At 47.8% G+C, this 18,112-nt stretch overlaps 1 protein-coding gene across 1 annotated transcript; it reads left to right on the top strand.

The window, feature by feature from the left end:
* Nucleotides 1-13,026: 13,026 nt before the first annotated feature.
* Nucleotides 13,027-14,544, top strand: LOC123098355 (strigolactone esterase D14). The gene is made up of 2 exons (XM_044520326.1): nt 13,027-13,701; nt 13,826-14,544. The coding sequence occupies exons 1-2, from the start codon at nt 13,232-13,234 to the stop codon at nt 14,256-14,258; spliced, it is 903 nt and encodes a 300-aa protein (XP_044376261.1). The 5' UTR covers nt 13,027-13,231; the 3' UTR covers nt 14,259-14,544.
* The last annotated feature ends 3,568 nt before the right edge of the window (nt 14,545-18,112 follow it).

The raw sequence follows: 18,112 nt of genomic DNA, 5'->3' as shown, positions 1-18,112 counted from the left end.
GCTGGCGCGTCGCACAGCAACGGTCGGAAATTTGAGGCTCAAATTCCTCAGGGCTATCATGTTCCTCATAGTGTAGGCAATCCGCACTGGCGAATTCCTAACTCCTCAGTCAGAACAAATTCCTCAGAGACCAGAAGATCTTCGTCTCTATCACTGAAGAAATTGGCTGAACTGAATGAGATTTCCAATGGCTTCACTCGAAGGGATTGGTAGGTGTAGGATTTTGAGTTGAGCATCACATGGAAATTTTTTCTTAGTATTTCCTCGACCCCCTTTAACAGTACGGTGTTTCCTATGACTCAAGAAAGAGAAAATGAAACTTCGAAAACAAAAGTCTTCGCGCTTCATGTTCCTCGAATGAATACCAAGTTTTCAAGGTCACACCAATTTCTTCACTTTCAAAGTCTTCAGAAAGTATTCAGAAATCCAAAGTCTTCAGTCGAAGAACTTCATTTTCAGGGGTCGACTTTCTCTGTAAATATCAAACTCCTCATAGACTTATAGACCTGTGTACACTCAAAAACTCATTAGTCTCTTAACCTATAAGTCTTCAATACACCAAAATCACTAAGGGGCACTTGATGCACTTACAAGAGAGAAGAGAAGGAAGGAGGGGCGCAGCCCCTCCCCCTAGTCCAATTCGGACTAGGCCTTGGGGGGCGCGCAGCCTCTCCTCTCTCTTTCCCCTAAAGCCCAATACGGCCCATATACTCCCCGGCGAATTCCGATAATTCTCCGGTACTCCGAAAACTACCCGAATCACTCGGAAGCTTTCTGATGTCCGAATATAATCGTCCAATATATCGATCTTTACGTCTCGACCATTTCGAGACTCCTCGTCATGTCCCCAATCTCATCCGGGACTCCGAACTACCTTTGGTATATCAAATCACATAAACTCATAATATAACCGTCATCGAACTTTAAGCGTGCGGACCCTACGGGTTCGAGAACTATGTAGACATGACCGAGACACGTCTCCGGTCAATAACCAATAGCGGAACCTGGATGCTCATATTGGCTCCCACATATTCTACGAAGATCTTTATCGGTCAAACCGCATAACAACATACGTTGTTCCCTTTGTCATCGGTATGTTACTTGCCCGAGATTCGATCGTCGGTATCTCAATACCTAGTTCAATCTCATTACCGGCAAGTCTCTTTAGTCGTTCCGTAATACATCATCCCACAACTAACTCATTAGTTGCAATATTTGCAAGGCTTATAGTGATGTGCATTACCGAGTGGGCCCAGAGATACCTCTCCGACAATCGGAGTGACAAATCCTAATCTCGAAATACGCCAACCCAGCAAGTACCTTTGGAGACACCTGTAGAGCACCTTTATAATCACCTAGTTACGTTGTGACGTTTGGTAGCACACAAATTGTTCCTCCGGTAAACGGGAGTTGCATAATCTCATAGTCATAGGAACATGTATAAGTCATGAAGAAAGCAATAGCAGAATACTAAACGATCAAGTGCTAAGCTAACGGAATGGGTCAAGTCAATCACATCATTCTCCTAATGATGTGATCCCGTTAATCAAATGACAACTCATGTCTATGGCTAGGAAACATAACCATCTTTGATCAACGAGCTAGTCAAGTAGAGGCATACTAGTGACACTCCGTTTGTCTATGTATTCACACAAGCATTATGTTTCCGGTTAATACAATTCTAGCATGAATAATAAACATTTATCATGAAATAAGGAAATAAATAATAACTTTATTATTGCCTCTAGGGCATATTTCCTTCAGTCTCCTACTTGCACTAGAGTCAATAATCTAGATCACATCGCCATGTGATTTAACACCAATAGTTCACATCACCATGTGATTAACACCCATAGTTCACATCGTCATGTGAACAACACCCAAAGGGTTTACTAGAGTCAATAATCTAGTTCACATCGCTATGTGATTAACACCCAAAGAGTACTAAAGTGTGATCATGTTTTGCTTGTGAGAGAAGTTTAGTCAACGGGTCTGCCACATTCAGATCCGTATGTATTTTGCAAATTTCTATGTCAACAATGCTCTACACGGAGCTACTCTAGCTAATTGCTCCCACTTTCAATATGTATCCAGATTGAGACTTAGAGTCATCTGGATCAGTGTCAAAACTTGCATCGACGTAACCCTTTACGACGAACCTTTTGTCACCTCCATAATCGAGAAACATATCCTTATTCCACTAAGGATAATTTTGACCGTTGTCCAGTGATCTACTCCTAGATCACTATTGTAATCCCTTGCTAAACTCAGTGTAGGGTATACAATAGATCTGGTACACAGCATGGCATACTTTATAGAACCTATGGCTCTTCTGCCGTGGTCGGGCTTTTGAGTCTTACTCAATTTCACACCTTGTAACACAGGCAAGAACTCTTTCTTTGACTGTTCCATTTTGAACTACTTCAAAATCTTGTCAAGGTATGTACTCATTGAAAAAAACTTATCAAGCGTCTTGACCTATCTCTATAGATCTTGATGCTCAATATGTAAGCAGCTTCACCAAGGTCTTTCTTTGAAAAAACTCCTTTCGAACACTCCTTTATGCTTTGCAGAATAATTCTACATTATTTCCGATCAACCATATGTCATTCACATATACTTATTAGAAATGTTGTAGTGCTCCCACTCACTTTCTTGTAAATACAGGCCTCACCGCAAGTCTGTATAAAACTATATGCTTTGATCAACTTATCAAAGCGTATATTCCAACTCCGAGATGCTTGCACCAGTCCATAGATGGATCGCTGGAACTTGCATATTTTGTTAGCTCCCTTTGGATCGACAAAACCTTCCGGTTGCATCATATACAATTCTTCTTCCAGAAATCCATTAAGGAATGCAGTTTTGTTTATCCATTTGCCAGATTTCATAAAATGTGGCAATTGCTAACATGATTCGGACAGACTTAAGCATAGATACAAGTGAGAAACTCTCATCATAGTCAACACTTTGAACTTGTCGAAAACCTTTTGCGACAATTCTAGCTTTGTAGATAGTAACACTACTATCAGCGTCTGTCTTCCTCTTGAAGATCCATTTAATCTCAATGGCTCGCCGATCATTGGGCAAGTGAATCAAAGTTCATACTTTGTTCTCATACATGGATCTCATCTCAGATTTCATGACCTCAAGCCATTTTGCGGAATCTGGGCTCATCATCGCTTCCTCATAGTTCGTAGGTTCGTCATGGTCAAGTAACATGATCTCCAGAACAGGATTACCGTACCACTCTGGTGTGGATCTTACTCTGGTTGACCTACGAGGTTCGGTAGTAACTTGATCTGAAGTTTCATGATCATCATCATTAGCTTCCTCACTAATTGGTGTAGGTGTCACAGGAACCGGTTTCTATGATGAACTACTTTCTAATAAGGGAGCGGATACAGTTACCTCATCAAGTTCTACTTTCCTCCCACTCACTTCTTTCGAGAGAAACTCCTTCTCTAGAAAGGATCCATTCTCAGCAACGAATAACTTGCCTTCGGATCTGTGATAGAAGGTGTACCCAACATTTTCTTTTGGGTATCCTATGAAGACGCACTTCTCCGATTTGGGTTTGAGCTTATCAGGTTGAAACTTTTTCACATAAGCATTGCAACCTCAAACTTTAAGAAACGGCAGCTTAGGTTTCTTGCCAAACCATAGTTCATATGGTGTCGTCTCAACGGATTTAGATGGTGCCCTATTTAACGTGAATGTAGCTGTCTCTAATGCATAACCCCAAAACGATAGTGGTAGATCGGTAAGAGACATCATAGATCGCACCATACCTAATAAAGTACGGTTACGACGTTCAGACATACCATTACACTGTGGTGTTCCAGGTGGCGTGAGTAGTGAAACTATTTCATATTGTTTTAACTGAAGGCCAAACTCGTAACTCAAATATTCGTCTCCGCGATAAAATCGTAGAAACTTCATTTTCTTGTCACGATGATTTTCCACTTCACACTAAAATTCTTTGAACTTTTCAAATGTTTCAGACTTATGTTTCATCAAGTAGATATACCCATATCTGCTCAAATCATCTGTGAAGGTCAGAAAATAATGATACCCGCCGCGAGCCTCAACACTCATCGGATCTTATACATCAGTATGTATTATTTCCAATAATTCAGTTGCTCGCTCCATTGTTCCGGAGAACAGAGTTTTAGTCATCTTGCCCATAGGGCATGGTTCGCAAGCATCAAGTGATTCACAATCAAGTGATTCCAAAATTCCATCAGCATGAAGTTTCTTCATGCGCTTTACACCAATATGACCTAAATGGCAGTGCCACAAATAAGGTGCACTATCATTATTAACTTTGCATCTTTTTGGCTTCAATATTATGAATATGTGTATCACTACGATCGAGATCCAACAAACCATTTTCGTTGGTGTGTATGACCATAGAAGGTTTTATTCATGTAAACAGAACAACAATTGTTCTCTAACTTAAATGAATAACCGTATTGCAATAAACATGATCAAATCATATTCCTGCTCAACGCAAACACCAAATAACACTTATTTCAACACTAATCCCGAAAGTATAGGGAGTGTGCGATGATGATCATATCAATCTTGGAACCACTTCCAACACACATCGTCACTTCACCCTTAACTAGTCTCTATTCATTCTGCAACTCCCGTTTCGAGTTACTAATCTTAGCAACTGAACCAGAATCAAATGCCGAGGGGTTCCTATTAACACTAGTAAAGTACACATCAATATCATGTATATCCAATATACCTTTGTTCACTTTTGCCATCCTTCTTATCCGCCAAGTATCTAAGGCATTTTCACTTTCAGTGACCACTCCTATTGCAGTAGAAGCACTTAGTCTCAGGCTTAGGTCCATACTTGGGCTTCTTCACTCGAGCAGCAACTTGCTTGCCGTTCTTTTTGAAGTTCCCCTTCTTCCCTTTGCACTTTTCTTGAAACTAGTGGTCTTGTCAACCATCAACATTTGATGCTCTTTCTTGATTTCTACCTTCATTGATTTCATCATCATGAAAAGCCCGGGAATCGTTTTCGTCATCCCTTGCATACTATAGTTCATCACGAAGTTCTACTAACTTGGTGATGGTGACTAGAGAATTATATCAATCACTATTTTATCTGGAAGATTAACTCCCACTTGATTCAAGTGATTGTAGTACCCAGACAATTTGAGCACATGCTCATTGCTTGAGCTATTCTCCTCCATCTTTTAGCTATAGAACTTGTTGGAGACTTCATATCTCTCAACTCGGGTATTTGCTTGAAATATTAAATTCAACTCCTGGAACATCTCATATGGTCCATGACGTTCAAAACATCTTTGAAGTCCCGATTCTAAGTCGTTAAGCATGGTGCAATAAACTATCAAGTAGTCATCATATCGAGCTTTGCCTAACGTTCATAACGTCTGCATATGCTCCTGCAATAGGTCCGACACCTAGCGGTGCATCAAGGACATAATTCTTCTGTGCAGCAATGAGGATAATCCTCAGATCACGGACCAAGTCCGCACCATTGCTACTAACATCTTTCAACATAGTTTTTCTCTAGGAACATATCAAAATAAACGGGGAGCAACATCGCAAGCTATTGATCTACAACATAGATATGATAATACTACCAGGACTAAGTTCATGATAAATTAAAGTTCAATTTAATCATATTACTTAAGAACTCCCACTTAGATAGACATCCCTCTAATCATCTAAGTGATCACGCGATCCATATCAACTAAACCATGTCCGATCATCACGTGAGATGGAGTAGTTTTCAATGGTGAACATCACTATGTTGATCATATCTTCTATATGATTCACGCTCGACCTTTCGGTCTCAGTGTTCCGAGGCCATATCTGCATATGCTAGGCTCATCAAGTTTAACCTGAGTATTCTGCGTGTGCAACTGTTTTGCACCCGTTGTATTTGAACGTAGAGCCTATCACACCCGATCATCACGTGGTGTCTCAGCACGAAGAACTTTCGCAACGGTGCATACTCAGGGAGAACACTTATACCTTGATAATTTAGTGAGAGATCATCTTATAATGCTACCGTCAATCAAAGCAAGATAAGATGCATAAAAGATAAACATCACATGCAATCAATATAAGTGATATGATATGGCCATCATCATCTCGTGCTTGTGATCTCCATCTCCGAAGCACCGTCATGATCACCATCGTCACCGGCGCGACACCTTGATCTCCATCGTAGCATCGTTATCGTCTCGCCAATTTATGCTTCTACGACTATCGCTACCGCTTAGTGATAAAGTAAAGCATTACAGGGCGATTGCATTGCATACAATAAAGCAACAACCATATGGCTCCTGCCAGTTGCCGATAACTCGGTTACAAAACATGATCATCTCATACAATAAAATATAGCATCATGTCTTGACCATATCACATCACAACATGCCCTGCAAAAACAAGTTAGACGTCCTCTACTTTGTTGTTGCAAGTTTTACGTGGCTGCTACGGGCTGAGCAAGAACCGTTCTTACCTACGCATCAAAACCACAACGATAGTTCGTCAAGTTAGTGTTGTTTTAACCTTCTTAAGGACCGGGCGTAGCCACACTCGGTTCAACTAAAGTTGGAGAAACTGACACCCCCCAGCCACCTATGTGCAAAGCACGTCGATAGAACCAGTCTCGCATAAGCGTATGCGTAATGTCGGTCCGGGCCGCTACATCCAACAATACCGCCGAACCAAAGTATGACATGCTGGTAAGCAGTATGACTTGTATCGCCCACAACTCACTTGTGTTCTACTCGTGCATATAACATCTACGCGTAAAACCTGACTCGGATGCCACTGTTGGGGAACGTGGTAATTTCAAAAATTTCCTACGCACACACAGGATCATGGTGACGCATAGCAACGAGAGGGGAGAGTGTGTCCACGTACCCTCGTAGACCGAAAGCGGAAGCGTTAGCACAACGCGGTTGATGTAGTCGTACGTCTTCATGATCCGACCGATCAAGCACCGAACGCACGGCACCTCCGAGTTCTGCACACATTCAACTCGATGACGTCCCTCGAACTCCGATCCAGCCGAGCTTTGAGGGAGAGTTCCGTCAGCACGACGGCGTGGTGACGATGATGATGTTCTACCGACATAGGGCTTCGCCTAAGCACCACTACGATATTATCGAGGTGGACTATGGTGGAGAGGGGCACCGCACACGGCTAAAAGATCCAAGAGATCAATTATTGTGTCTCTGGGGTGCCCCCTGGCCACGTATATAAAGGAGTGGAGGAGGGGAGAGAGGGCCGGCCCCTATGGCGCGCCCTGGAGGAGTCCTACTCCCACCGGGAGTAGGACCCCCCCCCCCCTTCCAAGTAGTAGGAGTAGGAGTCAAGGAAAGGGAAGAGAGAAGAGAAGAAAGGAGGGGGCGCAGCCCCTCCCCCAGTCCAATTCGGACTAGGCCTTGGGGGGGCGCGCAACCTCTCCTCTCTCTTTCCCCTAAAGCCCAATAAGGCCCATATACTCCCCGGCGAATTCCCGTAACTCTCAAGTACTCCGAAAAATACCCGAATAACTCGGAACCTTTCCGATATCCGAATATAGTCGTCCAATATATCGATCTTTACGTCTCGACCATTTCGAGACTCCTCGTCATGTCCCCAATCTCATCCAGGACTCCGAACTACCTTCGGTACATCAAATCACATAAACTCATAATATAACCGTCATTGAACTTTAAGCGTGCGGACCCTACGGGTTCGAGAACTATGTAGACATGACCGAGACACGTCTCCGGTCAATAACCAATAGCGGAACCTGGATGCTCATATTGGCTCCCACATATTCTGCGAAGATCTTTATCGGTCAAACCGCATAACAACATACGTTGTTCCCTTTGTCATCGGTATGTTACTTGCCTGAGATTCGATCGTCGGTATCTCAATACCTAGTTCAATATCGTTACCGAAAAGTCTCTTTACTCGTTCCGTAATACATCATCCCGCAACTAACTCATTAGTTTCAATGCTTGCAAGGCTTATAGTGATGTGCACTACTGAGTGGGCCCGGAGATACCTCTCCGACAATCGGAGTGACAAATCCTAATCTCGAAATACGCCAACCCAACAAGTACCTTTGGAGACACCTGTAGAGCACCTTTATAATCATCCAGTTACGTCATGACGTTTGGTAGCACACAAAGTGTTCCTCCGGTAAACGGGAGTTGCATAATCTCATAGTCATAGGAACATGTATAAGTCATGAAGAAAGCAATTGCAGAATACTAAACGATCAAGTGCTAAGCTAACGAAATGGGTCAAGTCAATCACATCATTCTTCTAATGATGTGATCCCGTTAATCAAATGACAACTCATGTCTATGGCTAGGAAACATAACCATCTTTGATCAACGAGGTAGTCAAGTAGAGGCATACTAGTGACACACTGTTTGCCTATCTATTCACACAAGCATTATGTTTCCGGTTAATACAATTCTAGCATGAATAATAAACATTTATCATGAAATAAGGAAATAAATAATAACTTTATTATTGCCTCTAGGGCATATTTCCTTCACCTCTTTCCTTCTCCCCTCCTCCTCTTTCCTTCCCCTCCTAGTTGGACTAGGAAAGGGGGAACCTACTCCTAGTAGGAGTAGGGTTCCCCCTTGGGGCGCACCCTATGAGGCCGCCGACCCCCTCCCCTTGCTCCTTTATATACAGGGGAAGGGGGCACCCCTAGAAGACACAAGTTAACATTGTCTTAGCCGTGTGCGGTGCCCCCCTCCACCATCATCCACCTCGGTCATACTGTTGCGGTGCTTCGGCGAAGCCCTGCGCCGGTAACTTCATCATCACCGTCATCACGCCGTCGTGCTGACGAAGCTCTCCCTCAACACTCAGCTGGATCGAGAGTTTGTGGAACGTCACCGAGCTGAACATGTGCAGATCGCGGAGGTGTCGTACTTTCGGTACTAGGATCGGTCGGATCGTGAAGACGTACGACCACATCAACCGCGTTGTCATAACGCTTCCGCTTTCGGTCTACGAGGGTACGTAGACAACACTCTCCCCTCTCGTTGCTATGCATCACCTAGATGGATCTTGCGTGTGCGTAGGATTTTTTTTTGAAATTACTGCGTTCCCCAACACATCTTGCATTGTGCGAGGGCGTGAGGATATTACGGTGGCCCTAGTGGCTTCATGGGGAGCATTGTGCCTCCACACTGCTCCAAACGCGGGATACATCATCGTCTCCACGTGCCTCGGTTACCTCTTACCCGAGCCATTTACTTATGCACTTTACTTTGTGATAGCTATATTGTTTCTTGTCATATATCTTGCTCTCACCTAGTTGTTTATCTTGCTTAGCATAAGTTGTTGGTGCACATAGGTGAGCCTAGTTGTTGTAGGTTTTGTGCTTGACAAATTAACTGCTAGGTTTATTCTGCATTTGTTCAAGCCTAAACCGTAATTATTTTAAAGCGCCTATTCACCCCCCCCCCTCTAGGCGACATCCACGATCTTTCACCAAGACCCTTTCCATGACGCAACAGATCCATACCTTAAGCATCTAAAGAAGGTCGCCGAGCGCCTCATCGTCGGCCGGCGGGCGTGGCCGCTCCCGCAGGGCCATATCCGCGCCCACGCCGCCGCCCATTCCCTAGCCCCAACTCGACGCCACGCCTTGGTATCCCACCTGCAACCACCATGGCATGGTCTTCCGCTCGCACCACCGCCCGACCAAGAACCCCGCAGCCGCCCAACCCCACACCAACGCCACGCCCCGCCACACTGCCACATCTCGCGGTGCCGCCACACGCCAAGAGGGGAACAGGAACCCCACCGCCGCCGACGACCACTGGGCTTTGCCCGGCGACGGCAGGGAAAGGGAGGTTGGAGGAGGCGGTCACAGGGTTGGAGGCTAGGGTTCGTCCGATGCCACTCGCGAGAGCGATGCGGGTTGTTTTTCGAGTCTATGAGGTTGGGGGTGCCTTCCGGTACATGTGAGGTGGGGGCCCTGGTTTGGGATTGGTCGTATTTGGTCGCCCTAACTCTAGTTGGGACTCAGTTTAGGTGTCTGGACGTTGGTTGCAAGGCGATGCCGTCATTAGTGCCATGGAATAACATCCTCCCATTGTGGAAAATACCCTAGAGGCAATAATATTCTATTATTATATTTATATATTCATAATTAAAAGTATATATTCTATGCTATAACTGCTATGATCCTGGAATATGCGATTCAACGGAAAACTCATATGAATGTGTGGAATGATAAACAGTAAAAATAAAATTTTTAGTCTCGCCTCTAAGACTATCTCAAGTGTTGTTTGTGATCATGTTTTCGGGATCTTAGGATGTCCTTAAGGTAACGATAGTCCTAAAACAACATTGAGAGTATGACATTAGAAGAATGATCATATTGAATTGACCTATACTTGTTTGTTATAGTTCGAGATAATATTGTGAGAACTCAATTGTTATAACACAAAGTGTTAGCATGTGAATTAGTTCCTTGGACCATGAGAGTATCGTAGTCACTTCTTACCGTATGATGAACTTCAGGGTTGCTGAAACATCATCTATAACACGGTGATCATAACGACAACTTACATGTTCATCGGAAAGTTTGACAATGACTAGATACCTCCAGAGTGGAATTTACTCCTATAATGATGGAGAGATATTCTTAAAGCCCTCTCGGTGTGACGATATCCATCATCGTCTGGCTAGACACGGGTGACAATATCACAGGGATGAAGGAACATGTCAACGAGAAAGAATAACAAAACCGATAGTGAGGAGACCGGTATAGTGAGCATGTGTATGACTCAAGAGGATACCGATATATCTCAAGTCGGGTTTTGTAAAGTATCGTGAAGTAAAGGGAATAGCACATGATAACCAAAAGTTCACTCGAATGTCATTCGTGTATTCATAGGGATCAATATGGATGTCCACGGTTCCGTTATTGGTCATTGAACGAAAGGGGGTTTGTTCATGTCTATATTTCACCGAACTACAAGGTCACGAGCTTAAAGGAATCACGATCTGGTGAGTATTAGTGGAGTGAGAGTTATGAGAAAATATTCCCAGAATAGCTCTGGGAACATGATAAATTATTTCGAGAGAGTTCCGAAAGAGTTTCAGATGTCTAGAAGGCTACAGAACCCTCCGGATAAATCCAAAAGGGTCCCTCGTGCGAGGACACATTGGATGTGCGAAGGGGTGATCCCCACGAGGCTTTAGGTCGGTGCAAAAAGTGTTTTTGCAGAGGTCACGGACCAGACGTCTGGGTCCCTGCCGTCTGGCCCTGGGCGCCGAGGTCCGTGGCATTTCTGGAAACACTAGGAATCTTAGCATTTCGTATTGAAAAATGAGGAGGACTCTTCCTTGCATCCCAAACCGGCTTTGGGGAGGCCCCCTCCCTAAGTTACGATCCCAGGGCTCATCATATAAATAGGGGGGCATGGTTAGCCCATAAAACACAAGTTTTGAAGCCTCCTCTAGTTCTCTCTTGATCTATTTCCGGTCTAGTTTGATCTAGACTAGTTCTCATTCTCTCTAATCCTCATAATTGAGAGGCCTTGTGCTGTTCTCTTCTCCTCCCTCTAATTCTCCAGCGACGGTTAGCTCTGGATGACGAAGCGCTATCGTGTCGGATCGTGAAGCTTGTACACTTGCAAACTTTGGAGAGGTCGTGCTTTCGGTCTTCCGTTCGAGGGATTGTTCGTGAACGGTTCGAGGGGCTTCAAGTACGATCTACATCGACTCTTCTTCCGCTGCAACCCGGAGTTGGTAACGATCTGATGTTAACCGTTATGCATCTTCATAGTGTTCCTGGTTGATCGTCAGGCGATTTTTTTTATTTTCTACTACGTTTCCCAACACCCATTATGTCGTCATTCCGAGGGTGCTGGGTTGATGTAGGTGGAGAGCCGGAACTTCGGTCAGGGCAAAATCTCTGTTCCTATTTTTTCTAAGTTTCGTCGAGATGCTCTTGAACACGTCGTGGCGGAGTGGATGTGATAGTTCTTATTTTTGTCTTTCTTACTTCTCCAATGTCTGGCGATGCATGACTCACTTTAGCTTCGTTGTGAAGGTGGTGACATAAGGCCTTACAGGTTCTAATTGGCTGGATAGGAATTGTTGTCTAGCCCCTTCGCCACCTTCTTCTCTGGGAGAGCGATCTCATGTTCATCACAGACTTCTTCTAGCTCCGGTAGGTGATTACTCTGCCACTGCGTCAAGAACACTACCTTATCTTTGGTTGTCTTTCACAGATCCACGTGTGGCATCGAGCATTGCTCTCAGCGCACCGGCGACGAGTGCAGAAGGAAGACAAAATCGATATTCACAAGGACATATGTGTTATTTTCTGCTTTTTATAAGGATGGTCTAGTAAAGGTTGGACAATTTTAATATATGGCCTCTTTGTTGGGAAAAAAGATGTCAATTCATCTGAAGATGCATTATATTTAGGTTACATTAAAATTGGAAATTTCAAACATACAATTCGGTATTTTTGGCAGTTATCATGGTGTAAAGCCTAATTTAGGAATTTTGTTGTGGTTAAATAAAAAACTAAAATTAAATTGATTTACTAAAGGTTTTTTCTGTACTTAAAATGAGGTTACAACCCCTGCTAAAAAGTACCTCCATTCCACAATTATAATTGGAGAAGAAAGAAAATACAAGCACTAGCCTTACTAATAGGTAAAATAAATTATACTGGCTAGTAAAAAAGGTTAAAAAAAATAGCTCGCCACTCACCTTAATCTAGTACTGCACCAAAAAATTACAGTGTTACACAACTGTACGATTGCCCTATACAGCTAATAAAGAAGAAAGTGATGTTTAGCACCACAGAGCGGGTCAAAGTAATTTTGTAACAATGACATATTGACATCTCTGGGCTTGTCACGCACACAAAAAACCAAATCAATAAAAAACAAAACCTAGCGGCTAGAATTATAGGCGCCTCTCCTTTTTATCCGGTGCGGCCTGGATAATTGGGCACATCATCACACTATTCTACACCTCCAAAACGGAAACCACACCAAACCAGAGCAAGCGAGGGGAATAAAGCAGAGGAGGGAGGGGGAGACAAGACGAGAGAGAGAGAGAGAGAGAGAGAGAGGGGTAGCCAAGAACGCCATGGCCTCCGCTGCTTGCTAGCTAGCCAGCCAGTAGTATATAAGGGGCGGCACGGCCTCTGCGACCCAGCCCTGTATCCCAGGTCCGTCGTCTCATGCTCCGGTCCACGCACCCGCTCAGCCCCAGCAGGAGCAGCGGAGGTAGCTCGGCTCCGGCGTCTAGCTCCGGCGAGGCGATGGTGGGGGGCGCGCCGAGCGGGGCGAAGCTGCTGCAGATCCTGAACGTGCGGGTGGTGGGCACCGGCGAGCGCGTGGTGGTGCTGTCGCACGGCTTCGGCACGGACCAGTCGGCGTGGAGCCGCGTGCTGCCGTACCTCATCCGCGAGCACCGCGTGGTGCTCTACGACCTCGTCTGCGCCGGCAGCGTCAACCCGGACCACTTCGACTTCCGCCGCTACAACAACCTGGACGCCTACGTGGACGACCTGCTCGCCATCCTCGACGCGCTCCGCATCCCGCGCTGCGCCCTCGTCGGCCACTCCGTCTCCGCCATGATCGGCATCCTCGCCTCCATCCGCCGCCCCGACCTCTTCGCCAAGCTCGTCCTCATCGGCGCCTCGCCTAGGTGGGTGGTAGAGTAATTCACAGTACACCACCGATCGAAAGATCGATAGATCAATTATATAGTCTTTCCTTTCCTTGCACGCGACGCGCGGCGAACTAACCGACCGGAGCAATCGATCAAGCAGGTTCTTGAACGACAGCGACTACCACGGCGGGTTCGAGCTGGAGGAGATCCAGCAGGTGTTCCAGGCGATGTCGGCCAACTACGAGGCGTGGGCCAAGGGGTACGCGCCGCTGGCGGTGGGCGCGGACGTGCCGGCGGCGGTGCAGGAGTTCAGCCGGACGCTGTTCAACATGCGGCCGGACATCTCGCTCCACGTCTGCCAGAGCGTGTTCAAGACGGACCTCCGCGGCGTGCTGGGCATGGTGCAGGCGCCGTGCGTGGTGGTGCAGACCACCCGCGACGTCTCCGTGCCGGCCAACGTCGCCGCCTACCTCAAGGCCCACCTCGGCGGGCGCACCACCATCGAGCCCCTGCCGACGGAGGGCCACCTCCCCCACCTCAGCGCCCCCAGCCTCCTCGCCCAGGTGCTCCGCCGCGCGCTCGCCCGGTTCTAGCATCGCTAGAGAAAAGCAAAGAGAGAGAAGAAATTACTGCTGCTGCCTCTGCTGGTTTCACCGACCCGCGCGTACACGGGGTAGGAGGACACGCGCAAAGTCTACCCCGTATTTCTTCTCTGTATTTTTACCGCATCGATTTTTACTTGCCTCAAAGACTCGGAAGAAAATGCCAGGAGTGTGTCCTGTAGCACGTATGAGCACTCGAAATATTTCTCGAGGCGTACGAGTACTCATCAGTTTTCATCTCTATCTTTTCGCTGAGAAGAAAAGTTTTGTCTTTTCACTGCGTTTGCACTAGCACCGGCGACGTCTCATGAATGGACTGGCGGGTGGGGCCCGCACTGAGAGTTCGAGACTGTGAACGAGTTTGTCTCCTTGCTCTTCTTGTCCTGCCCACTGTCCATCCGTAGCACCAGGCCCGCAGCCGCGCTGCTGCAGTGTTATTCTTGGTTTTTAGTGGTAAATTTTGCCTGTGCAAACACTAGTAAGTACTCCTATGGCTCATCATCCATGTCATCATTTATGTCTGCATAAGCATAATTACATTTGGATAAGTGATCACACCCCGAAAAGAAAAAGATGGCGTCTGGATAAGTCCTGGAGAAGGATAGAGCTACTCTACTCCTATGGCTGAGTATAACCCGTGGCAGTTGGTTGTCCACGTCGTGCATGGCCCATCTTATCACCATGGACATGGAGTATCGTGTAGCGCGGATAAAGAAGTTGACCTATAGCTTGCCATCTGGAGTAGGAGCCGAGCCTAGAGGAAAAAGAAGAAGGCCCCGGGGCGTACGCGTACCGAACTGGCCCCGGTGCGGCGCACCCGGCTGTGACTCGTACGTGATCGTCTCTTGTCATGTATTCAGGCGTGACAAGACAGTCGCAGGCAGCGGCGTGTGGCACTGCTCCACTGCACCTACTAGAGTACTTTACTGGGTTTATCATCCAGCCACTATCTCTGAGAAATCTCATTTTGTAACATCAAGTTGCACGGGGTACGCACGCACGTACTCTTTGATTAAGAAAAAGATAGCCTTCTTCTAACACGAGCTGTTTTTATTATTTGGGACGGGATGCTTAGCTTAGCTTAGCCGTGGGGTAAGTGGGCGTGGGTGTGGGGGGCCACCGGAGCAAACGTGATGATCGGCGTGATGCTTAGCTTTTGACATGGTAGGTGCGCTGTTGCTAGCTCAAGTCCAACCACAACCGCAACCCCAACCCACCCGGTGCTAATATCTATCTAATCTAACTCGCTTGCATTGGCTGGGTGGGCATCAAGCAATCATTAACAATGGTAATTAGCCGTCTTCGTCGTCGTCATCGCCCGCATTCGCTCTTGCATATTCTTTTGAATTCTTTTTTTTTTCTTTGGTCCGCCAACTAGTACGAACTAATCAAAGTCGTCTTAGCAACCAGCAGCCTTCCTTCGTGCTTACGCAAGAAGGAACCGAGCCAAATCCCAAATCATGTATAGGAGATCACGAACCGTTCGCGCGAAAACGCTCGCGTATTTCTTTTCTCAACAACAGTAGCGGTGGAGAGCGCAGGCGGAGGGGAGATACCGTGGTGATTTGGGTGGGGGCGAGGAGCGATTTTGTGCCTGCACGGTGAGGTTCGTCTTTTCAGGCGGGTCCCGGGCTCGTTCTGGTACCGGAGGAATCCGGGACGCGATAAGGCGAGGGCCCAACCGAGCGGCCCGAATGGGAGTGCCATCCCGTATTGCTCGCCATTGAGGAGAGAGGTGCCTCGTTGCCGCCAACCTGCACGGCCCTGTCGCCTAGGTGGTAGGCCGGGGCGTGTGCGGTGTCGCTCTCTCGCGCCACAGCAGTTGGCGCAGGGCGAAAAGACGGTGCAGAGCGGGACGAGGACCCGGCGGACGGGGCTTTGCGGACCCGGCCTGAATGGCAGTGCGCGGCGTGATGGCTGACCTGACCAGACCTACCGACCTCCACGGGACGAGCTGCCGCGTAAACTGGTGAACAGGACCTCGGATTTTTTCTCGTTACGACCGCCGGAGATGCCGCCCACTTGCCATGATGGCCCACTTGCCCGAGTTAATTAGCAGCAGTAAGCCTTGACGGGGGAGCTGCATTTGTTGTACGGGAGACTGTTACCGCTAACTTCGTTGTCAGCTGCGTCGCCAGTCCGGTCCGCTTCTCGTAATAGATACCCGCTGCATAGAACGAACGAGCGAGGGGCATCTCGAACGCGGACCCTCGAATCGCAAGTAAACTTTCCGACCGAGCTGTCTCGAGGGGTCGTCGCAGGAATCCGGATACACTTCACGTAGGACTCTAGGGCCAGCTCCTCCAGCGCGTGACCCCATCCTATTCGGGTGCGTCCATTTAGGGTAAAAGGAACAAACCAGACGGGCCAGCGTGCGGGCGCAAACTGATTTTTGTTCATTTTCTGTCCGTTTTCGACCCATCCTCAGCCCAAGTTTGCGCTGCTTTTGGGGTGAAACGGACAGCGCGCACTTGTCCTCTCCTGGCCCGCCCGTCGGTGGCACAAAGCAACCCCCCACGCCCTATTTGGCGTCATTTCCCCCCAAACCCTCCCACGTCCCGCCCGTCCCCCCACCCTCCCCCGTCCATGGCTGACGCCCAGCCGAATTCCGGCGGCCTGGCCGTCGACCCGCCCGGAAAGGTGAAGAAGAAGGCGGCCAAGGGTGCAAGGAAGCCGCGGTCGGAATGCACACGGAGATCGCTAAGTTGGACGCGGATTTGGCGAAGAGGAGGAACCGGAGGGCGGTCCTCAAGAGCAAGACCGCCACGGCCAAGTTCGCCGCCGAGCGCGATGCGATGGAGGCCGCGTGGCGCAAGGCAGAGGTCGAGGAGAAGGAGGCCATCGTCAACAATGCGCACGCCCACCTCATGCTTGGCATTTGCCGTCCGGCGGGTTTCTCTGAAGCGGCCTTCGGCCCGGCGAGCACAGGCCCGTCAGTCGCCAGGCCTCCGCACTGCCAGTCGCCAACGTCGCGGACCACGCCTATGTCGCCCGGCTTTCCCCCGCCAAGGCACGACGGCCAGACCCGTTTTTCGGGGTCGCCGGACGTTGGCGTGATCGCGCCGTCCACCCCGCGCCCCTCGGCCGTCATCGACCTCAACGTCACGCCGGGGTCCAGCAGCGGCGGCCGGCCGTCCGTCGAGATGCAAAGAAAGCAAGCACGGCCGCCGTTTACGGGCACCATGCCGTCGCCCCGCGTCCTGTTCGACCGAATGCCAACACCAACGCCAACGCCAACGGTCGACGACCCCTTCTACAACCAGTACGTTGCCGATGAAGAGCCCCACGACCGTGCTGACTACGACCATGGTGACTCGTGGCATGAAGACGATGACATCTATTGCGAAGGTGATGGTGATGAAGAAGAAGGCATTGATATGGATATTGGGGGCGAGCCATTGTTCATCGACGAGCTCACCCAAAGAGCGGAAGCGCAGAAGAGGAAGAAGAGCATTCGCACGGGTTCATATTCACAAGACGAGGACAAATTGATTTTCCAATGTTGGATGGAGATTAGCCAAGATCCGAGGACCGGCGCGCAACAAAAGGGCCTTGTTTTTTGGACGAGAGTCCACAAAACATTCCATGAAAGGAAGATGTTTGAGCCCTACCAAATTATGAGCGACCGTGGCATCACCTCGATTCAAAAGAGGTGGTTGTTCATCCAACAAGAGTGCAACAAGTATTGTGCCGCACTTGAGAGCGTTGAAGCACGGCCCGTGAGTGGTCTCGGCATTGGGGACATGGTATGCTCTCCTCGTCCTAGTTCTTTCGTTGCTACGGCCATGACACTTCGGCCTTGTATATGTTTGCATGTTCAATTGTTGTTGATCATGTGGTGTAGG

The sequence above is a fragment of the Triticum aestivum genome, chromosome 4D (genome assembly GCF_018294505.1).
Source record: "Triticum aestivum cultivar Chinese Spring chromosome 4D, IWGSC CS RefSeq v2.1, whole genome shotgun sequence".
NCBI classification, from domain to species: domain Eukaryota; kingdom Viridiplantae; phylum Streptophyta; class Magnoliopsida; order Poales; family Poaceae; genus Triticum; species Triticum aestivum.
The sequence above is the reverse complement of the archived record's forward strand: the minus strand, read 5'-3'. Positions and strand labels throughout refer to the sequence as shown.

What these genes read in the sequence shown, in the direction of transcription:
- LOC123098355 (XM_044520326.1), top strand. Translation starts at nt 13,232, where the DNA reads ATGCTCCGGTCCACGCACCCGCTCAGCCCCAGCAGGAGCAGCGGAGGT. An exon ending in CTCATCGGCGCCTCGCCTAG is followed by an intron (nt 13,702 to 13,825) that starts GTGGGTGGTAGA and finishes TCGATCAAGCAG; the next exon opens with GTTCTTGAACGACAGCGACT.